The 8818-nt window shown below is 37.5% G+C and overlaps 1 protein-coding gene across 4 annotated transcripts; it reads right to left on the minus strand.

The window, feature by feature from the left end:
* Positions 1 to 2142: 2142 nt before the first annotated feature.
* Positions 2143 to 8491, minus strand: LOC112790815 (uncharacterized). Of its 4 annotated transcripts, none has more exons than XM_025833386.3 (4): positions 8209 to 8491; positions 7723 to 7802; positions 6340 to 6514; positions 2143 to 6192 (listed from the first exon to the last, which is right to left on the minus strand). In XM_025833386.3, exons 3-4 carry the CDS (start codon positions 6431 to 6433, stop codon positions 2459 to 2461), a joined length of 3828 nt encoding a protein of 1275 aa, XP_025689171.1. In that variant the 5' UTR covers positions 6434 to 6514; positions 7723 to 7802; positions 8209 to 8491; the 3' UTR covers positions 2143 to 2458. The 4 variants fall into 4 exon arrangements, with proteins under 4 accessions (XP_025689171.1, XP_025689172.1, XP_025689173.1 ...); XM_025833387.3 differs by having other exon boundaries at positions 6340 to 6484; positions 8209 to 8461; XM_025833388.3 differs by having other exon boundaries at positions 8205 to 8458.
* Positions 8492 to 8818: the final 327 nt, after the last annotated feature.

Consider the following 8818-nt stretch of genomic DNA (forward strand, 5'->3'; position numbering starts at 1 on the left):
AGTTGTTAAGCACTCTTCCACCAGCGCTAAAAGCTAATTCTGAAGCAACAGTCGAATATATTACTCACTGTCAAGCAAAGCTAATTTGGTTTCATCTCATTTTACATCACCGTACATTGTTATCATCACTCACCGAGTACAGAATCTTTTCTTCTCATTGCTTTCTAATTCTCTAATCCTATAATTAATTCATTTTAAAGCCAATAAATAGAATTTAAATGACCATAAACAATCAGAGACACCAACAACAATCACATTAAGCACAAACTAGCAACAACAATCAGAGACAATAATTTTAGCCAAACTCGTCTTTCTAATTAAGCACATACCAGTAACAACATACAGGAACAAAAATTTCAGTCAAACTCATCTTCTTAATTAAGCACAAACCAGCAATAACGATAAGAGACAATAATTTTAGTCAAACTTATCTTCCTAATAAAGTAGAAACCAGTAACAACAATCAAATACGAAAATCAGAAATGTGTTATTAAAACAACACACACTCCACCCAACATAAACAATATTTTAAATAATTAATTTTAAAAATTAAATTTTGAATTAATTAGAATTAGGTTTTTAATTATTCAAAGTAACCCTATATAAACACATACTAACAACATGTCACCTTTCTCTCTCATCGTGTCATCACTCTGCCGCTCAGTCAACCGTTCCTCCGCCACGACAGTGCGCCGTCACTGCTGGTGGGAGCTCTCGCACGAGGTGCGCGTCCTTTCCTCCCGGTTTTCCGAGTCGCAACTGCAGAAGAAGTTGCGTTAGACACTACGCTTGGAACGTCGGCGACACTACTGCTGTCTCGCGCAATTCTCCTGCATTGCCGCTGTTTCTGTCAAGCGTCCCTCCCCCGCTGCGCCGCTGCTACTATCTCGCGCAAATCGCAACCTCCGCGGCTTCGTCGGTGTCACTGCTGCTATCTCGCGCGATTTTCCTGCGTCGCCGCTGTTGCTGCCAAGCGTCCCTCTCCCACTGCACCGCCACTGCTACTGTTGTCTCGCACACACTGCGAGTCCTCCCACTGTCTACGCAGCACTGTTGAAGACGTCGTCGCTGAATACTCCCAAAGTTAGGGGTGTCCATGGATCGGATCCGATCCGCATATCCGCGGTGTTTACCCGAATCCGATCCGAAAATTACGGATATGGATCCGATCCGCAAGGCTTTCGGATCGGATCGGATCGGATCTGCACACTAATCGGATCGGATTGCGGATTTTGTGTTGGTATCCGCATATCCGCGTATCCGCAAAATTAAAGAAATAAATAAATAAATATTCTTTTTATGTTTTATTTCAATTAATAATTATCATATATGTTATATTATTTTAATTTATTATTTAAAAAAAGTATGTTTAATATTATTTTAAGAATAAACATATTTAAAAGAATAGAAAAAATGAATTTTATTGATATTTTTTAATAAAAATAAGCCTTTCAAAATATTTTTGTGTTTTGCGGATATATCCGATATCCGATATCCGATCCGATCCGCAAATGTGCGGATCGGATCCAACCTTAAAAGTTGCGGATATTGGATCCGATCCGATCCGATGATTTTAATGCGGATCGGATCGAATTTTTGGCCATATCCGATCCGATCCGCGAACACCCCTACCCAAAGTCCCAGCTCTTCTTTTATTTGGGATGATTTTTTTAATTAGTTTTTAATTTTTTTTAAATTACGAATGATTTTTTTATTAGTTTTAAATTACTTTTTTTCATTTTGGATGTTTTTTTTAGGGGGTTGAATTTTTTTTAATAATTTTAAATGTTTCTTTTTATAATTTTTAGATTTTTTTATATTTTTTATATTTTTCTTTTTTATTGGTTTTGAATTTTAAAATTATCGGATTTTTTTTAAGTTTAGGATGTTTGTTTTTGTCACGTTTCAGATATTTTGAAAATTTATATTCTGAAATTTTTTAAATGATTTTTTATTTCTTTTAAATAATTTTGAATTTTTAAAATAAATTTTAAAATGATTTTATATTTTTTATTTTTTATTTTTTATTTTTTATTTTTTTTTTCTGTCGCGAATGGGAAAAACCGCGATGATCAAAGCAGATGTGCGTCGCGACGGAGGGATCGGAGGTAGTCGGTGGGAAGAGGGATTAGAGAGCCTCAATTTTGATATTGCATTTATTTTCTTCTTCCCATTATAGTTTCTCAATATCACTTGATTACAAGTTACAAAAAAAGGCATAGACAAAAGACAATGACCGTCATATGACAAGTAATGATGAGGTATGTGATGATAACCAAATCATGAAGGAGATATATGCTCCTGATACAGAATGAATTAAATTATAAACACGCACATGTTTGAACCAAAAGAAACAAAGAATTAATTCACATGAGAAAAATTGAACTAATAACAATTCAAACCACAACACCATACCTAAATGGGACACACAAGAAGGTGCTAAACAAACTTTAAGGATTTAAGCCGTTCGTTGGCCTCTACCTGTCTTTGATAGAACGTCTTTGAGATAGTCATAACGGCTGCGATGATAATCAATCCACAAACAAAGCTGCCTTATGGCCTCCCTCTTCTCTTCACCCAAGTCCAACATGCCATCATCTTTCTCTTTCATCTTCTTCTCCAATTCTCCAACTGTATTCCTCAGTTGAGCCATGTTCGCTGCCAGATTCGTCTTCTCTGATTCATCCTTGCTTGCTTTTGCCTCCAGCTTCCCAATCCTCTCCCTCAAAGCTAACTCTTCTTCCTTCTTATCCCGCAGCTGCTCCAGCAATTGGTGTCTCTGTGTCTGCAATTGCTCTTTTTCCTTGTTCATCTCCCTGAAACCGTTCTTTGCAACCTGAAGCTCACGAGACATGTTGGAGATAGAGTTCTCATGATTTTTACATTTATCAGAGAAATTCCAGCAAACGGTTTCTATGCCAACCGTCACGCTGTTCACACACTCTTTAACACCGGCTATGATTTCCTGAAAAGCTTCATTGTTGGCAGCAAGCTTTACTGACAAAGTAGCAATCATGTCTTCAAGAGCTTTCTGCTCTTGTTGGAACTTTTCTTCAGCTTTTCTAAAGCTCTCCTCCTTCTCACTTAGCAATTGTTCTGTGACGCGTAACTTCTGATTGGAAAGACGAAGCTTAACCTCGAGCATGCGGACATTCTCAAACATAGTGTTGATTTCATCTCCTTTCTCTTCAAGGTCTCTCTTCAGATCCTCCACTGTATGCTCCAGTTCAGCCATCATCTGATTCTTAAACTCACTGCCTTCATGGAATTCACGTTCCATTTCTTCAATCTTCTTCTCAGCAACTTCAAGGCTCACCTTGCTTTCCTTCAGCCAACCTTCGATTTGTATATAACCTTCATTTAACTTCTGATAAGCATCTTCTCGTTCTTCTAATGTTCTCTGAAGACTGGTTGACTTTCCTGCTAGCTCATTCTTTTCATTCTCTATGAGTGTAAACCTTTCTGCATGTTCTTCTTTGATTTTTCCACAGTGGAGCTCCAACTCTTCTTTTAAGCCCTGCAATGAAAGCAAGTCATTTTGCAGATTATTCACTTGGGTGGTTAAGGCAGAAGCTTCGTTCTCTTTCTCATGAAATTTTTCCTGCAAAGTGGACAACGCAAACTTCTTTTCTGCCATTGTTGTCTCCAGCGCAGTGATTGTTCCCTTCAATCCAATAATTTCCTCTCTCAGCTCGCTGTTCTCATGATCTTTAGCTCTTGCCTGCTCTTCAAGTTCACTCTTCTGGCTGTGTATAGAATCCACCTCCAACTTCAGTCCGTCATACTGCTGTGATGACTCTTGTTTATGATTCTCCAAGGAAACCAAATCATTTTGAAGATTGTTAATTTTCTCAGTCAAATTCATTATTTGAGCTGAACTCTCTTCCTCTACTTTACGAAGTGTGTCCTGGATGACAGAAAACGCGGATTCTCTCTCTGATGATGTTTTCTCTAATTCTGCTGTTTTGTCAAGTAGCTCCAACTTCTCTTGTCTCAAATGATCAATCTCGTGGCTGTTAGCCCTTATCAGCTCATCATCTACACTTTTCTGGTTCTTCATAGTGCTCACCTCTGATTCCAGATTCCTTATCTGCATGAGTAAATTTTCGGTGTCTTCCATAAGTTTCTCTTGTTCCAGGGTTTTTCTGTCAACCTCCTCTTTCAGATTTTGCAATTGAATTGCATACTCTGAATTCTCTTGGACTTTTTCCACTAACTGAACTTCCAAGTCAGCTTTCTGTTGTTGTAGGGACTCCACTTCGTGCTGCAACACACTCATGTTATCAGTAATGCTTTTGACTTGAGCTGATGCTTCACTGCTCTTTGAAATTATCTGCTCTTCCAGTTCATTGTTTTTTGAATGTAATGTGCTTATGTCAGTCAGCAGATTGGTTATCTGAGATGTCAAATCTAATATTTTAGAGGATGACTCCTCCTCATTATCTTCAAGTTTCTTCTTGAGGGAAAATAGTTCCTCTTCTCTTTCTTTGGACTTCATTTCAAGTTCTGAAATCTGGCTACGTAGCCCTAAATTGTGCTCTCCCAGTTCCCTTGCTTCAGTTGTGCCCCTTTTAATTTGCTCCTCCATATCTCTTTTCTGGGTTTGATGTGATTCTAGTTCTAGTGCCAGGTTTGTGACTTGTCCCTCAAGCTCCCTAATTTTATTTGAGGATTCATTCTGATGCCCTTCATGCATCTCGGTGAGGGTTGAAACTTCCCTTTCCTTCTCATCATGTTTCTCCTTTAACTGACTCAATTCATCTACAAGTTCTTGAATTCTTCTGTGAGAAAGCTGAACCTCATCAGAAGCCTGTGAAATTGTCAATTTCAATGATTCAGTTTCTTCCCCAGTGACTCTCAGGTTGTTGTTGACCTTTGTCATTTCCTCATCTGCATGCTCTAACTGCTGTTTTAGAATGGAAATTTCCCCTGTCACAACTCGTAATTCTTTCTCAAGCGAGAATTTCTCATCCTTCAGTTGATCAACTGTGGTTCTCAGGTCATCTGTAATCTTCTTTTCCTCGACAATCTGCTGGATAGCTGTGTCCTTCTCCAGTGTCAAACTATCTTTTTCTGTCTTCAAGTCCTCCAATCTTTGACTCAGCTCCGCTTCTGTCTTACCAGCAACATCCAGTTGATTTTTTAGTTCAGCATTCTCTTCCAAAAGTTTTGATCTTTGAATACTCGATGCTTCAGCATCAGTTTTCAAATCCATGTTTATTTTGTCTACTTCTTCTATTTTGCTCAATGCTGCAACATGTTCCTCCTTTAACTGACTCAATTCGTCTACAAGTTCTTGAACTCTTCTGTGAGAAAGCTGGACCTCATCAGAAGCCTGTGAAAGTTTCAATTTCAATGATTCATTTTCTTCCTCAGTGACTCTCAGGTTGTTGTTGACCTTTGTCATTTCCTCATCTGCATGCTCTAACTGCTGTTTTAGAATGAAAATTTCCCCTGTCACGACTTGTAATTCTTTCTCAAGAGAGAATTTCTCATCCTTCAGTTGATCAACTGTGGTTCTCAGGTCATCTGTAATCTTCTTTTCCTCGACAATCTGCTGGATAGCTGTCTCCTTCTCCGATGCCAAACTATCTTTTTCTGTCTTCAAGTCCTCCAATCTTTGACTCAGCTCAGCTTCTGTCTTACCAGCAATGTCCAGTTGATTTTTTAGTTCAGCATTCTCATCCAAAAGTTTTGATCTTTGAATACTCGATGCTTCAGCATCAGATTTCAAATCCATGTTTATTTTCTCTACTTCTTCTATCTTGCTCAATGCTGCAACATATTTCGAATTAAGATCCTCCTTCTCTTCATGAGTACTTGTCAACCTCTGGTTTAATTCAGCAACTTCCACACTAGCCATTTCAAGTTCTTGCTTTAAGCCTTCAATTATCTTTTGAAAGTCACTTTCCAGCTGTCCATTTTTTCTGACTTTGTCTCTTGAAGAATAATCTGAATCTGAGTCTGAACTGGACGATGAGCTCTCATTTTCTCCTTGCTTGCCATGAATCTTTTTCCTTAACTCACCTGTCAAATGATCATATCGTGCATAGAGCGATTGGTACTGATTGTGGAAATCCTCAATCAGTTCAACAAGTGGTTCCTTCTTAGATTGCTCTAAAGGGGGGCCATCCTCTTCAAGGTTGTCATCTTTAATAAGTTTCAATATCCTTTTCACTTTGTCATCAATTTCTGTAGGAAAAAAAAAAGAGCAGCAAAACACGAAATCATTTGTTTAATCATTACAAGGTGATTGATAAGTTGTGGAAAATTATTTATCATTATCATTGTGATGTCATGGTGGCAGCTGAGCTTTTAATCTTGGGATAGAAATTGTACCTGTTTTAGCTCCCTGCAGTTGCTCTTCTTTCTCAGGGTCAAGATGACTTCCAAACAAAGATTTTATAGACTCTCTAAAGCGATGTTTCACCATCTTCTCTATGGATCTTCAACTTATCAGCAGTCACGCACGCATCAACATAATCTGCTCCCCATGATCCCAAAAAGTCAGGAACTGAAAAAATTAACACTTTTTTAGCACTATTTTCTTCATGCTTAAATTTGCAGGTAATTACCATCTGTAAGGAATTTCTAAGTAAACATCATTAACAAGATTAACGCAGATTATCGCTACTATTTTATTCTAAGTGTTATGGATATTTGTCAAACTTTAGAGGGGGGGAGGGGGAGGAGAAAAAGTTATGTATAGCAACTAAAAAATGTAGAAAGTATTGTCGAAAAGTGTAGTTTATTATTGCTGTCATTACAGAAAGAGTACATATTCTTTTCTGGTCGGTCTGAGCTTTCATCAGCGCTTTTCCATAAAGAAATTTGTAGTCCGTATAGTTTATATGTCATCAAAGAAGATGGTGGAAAGCAATAGTAGATGTGCCACACAAACGGGATTTATTAATCGATTTGATATGATATTATTATATATAGCCGTCAGGAAAATGCAAAGGCAACACATTTTAACGAGAGATAAATGATCATAAAATATGGGGAATGATCATAACGGTGTCTCATCGCAACAAGGACATAGTACATACAATTTCGTAGAACTCGAATCGATCCAGTAACAAAATGAATATTCCGTTCCACTATTGAAATCGAGGGTAATTACTAATTATGAGAATAATTAGCCGTATAGTGATGTAAAAATAGAGAAACAAAGGAAAGGGATACGTGAAAAAGATATCTGGATTCTCCATTGATAAGTGAAGAAAGATACAATTGTCATCATCAATTAACCAATACTTGATTCTCTCAGCTTTTCGGAGATTGCAATAAACGTACCGTCAAACCACCATTTTACGCTATCAGGATTAAAATTCAATTATTGAATGCGGAATAATTAAACTAAGCTTAAATAATTAACTCAAGAAAATGATTAAAATTATAGAGAAGGAAACAGAGACACTTGAAGTAGGCGCCAAGAACTAACAATGGTGCGCCAAGTCAACAACCCCGGGAATCTTCGCCAGAAGCTGAGTCGGATTCAGATGAGAGAGTATGAGACAGCTCACGAACAACCGGGATCATGCCACGTTTTTTTTTTTTTTTTTTTGGTAACAAATTTTTTTGTCATTATTTAACAACAAAAACGAAATACCTTTGTAAATTGTAGATTTGTAATTTACCGAAAGATGACCGGATAAAACAAGAAATGATAATTGCAAATCATGATCTCTAAATCACAATTTCGAGAAATAAGTTAGGTACCTGAGGTACAGGGTCAGTCAGTATTCTTTCTACTCTTGAGAATCTTCTTGTTGAACTCCTCAAATGCAAAACTGCAGCAGCTGAAAGAGAAACAAAAGTATTCAGAGCTAATTGATCTTGGACCTGTATGTGCAGCTTTAGAAGTAATACGATCAAATTCAATGAATTCATATATCACTAACAGCAAGAGTTCTTTCGTAGTTCTGACTAAGAAAAAAGATATACTAAGCGCAGAATTTTCAAAGATCGTCATCATATAGAAAAGGAAAATCGATAGCAAAGTAAACTATTCGAATTGTTCAGGGAGAATTACAGGAAGAACAAGTAAAGATGAGAAAACGAGAGAAGTAAATTGAAGCATGCATGATATCAGTCTTAGAGCATAGGAAGTTGATCGGATCGAATCCGAAAGCTGAAACGATTCGGGAGAACCACGCAGAATCAGAAAGAAGAAAGGAACAACAGAAGGAATCGAGAGTTACCTACCTGTGAAAAACGAAGAGAGGATGAAGCAGAGAATCGATGCTTAGAAAAAATCGAAAAGAAAGGAAGAGGAGTGAATGAGTGAGAACGTTCTTCAATTAATGCGAGAGAGAGAGACAGGGAGGCTAAGCTTGAGTTTTATTTTCTGACACATGATGAATGAATAAATAAATAAATAAATGAAAGAAATATAGTGGCATGAAAAGTGGCTTTGTTTGGATTAGAGCGCTGAAAAGGGACGCCAGCATTGTGCACCTTCAAATTTCGGGGATGGAATCTTTGGAATGTATTTTCAGATGTATGTCCCTCTCGTTCTATTTTTATTACATGCACTGCCACGCGATTTCTCGCGCCTCATTAGGCTGGCCACTTCTGTCCTGTTTCGTGCGAGAGAATCCAATCAGACTCCAATCACACTATTGGCCTCTGGGATTATTACTGTCTACTGTTGCCAAGAAAGGTTACAGAAACTTTTAGTAAATAAATAACACGTACCCAAAAGATTCTAGTGTTAACAATCTAAACAATTGTTTACGATTCATAAGATATGGTAGCGTTATCGATACGATGAGTTAAGTCTTTTTGAAACTTATGAATTGTACTGATTTAATCT

Source organism: Arachis hypogaea, chromosome 3 (assembly GCF_003086295.3).
Source record: "Arachis hypogaea cultivar Tifrunner chromosome 3, arahy.Tifrunner.gnm2.J5K5, whole genome shotgun sequence".
Lineage (NCBI taxonomy): Eukaryota > Viridiplantae > Streptophyta > Magnoliopsida > Fabales > Fabaceae > Arachis > Arachis hypogaea.

Coding starts and splice junctions, on each gene's coding strand:
- LOC112790815 (XM_025833386.3), bottom strand. CDS start 6,433: ATGGTGAAACATCGCTTTAGAGAGTCTATAAAATCTTTGTTTGGAAGT. Junction 6,193..6,339: donor ACTGCAGGGAGCTAAAACAG/GTACAATTTCTA, acceptor TTTTTCCTACAG/AAATTGATGACAAAGTGAAA.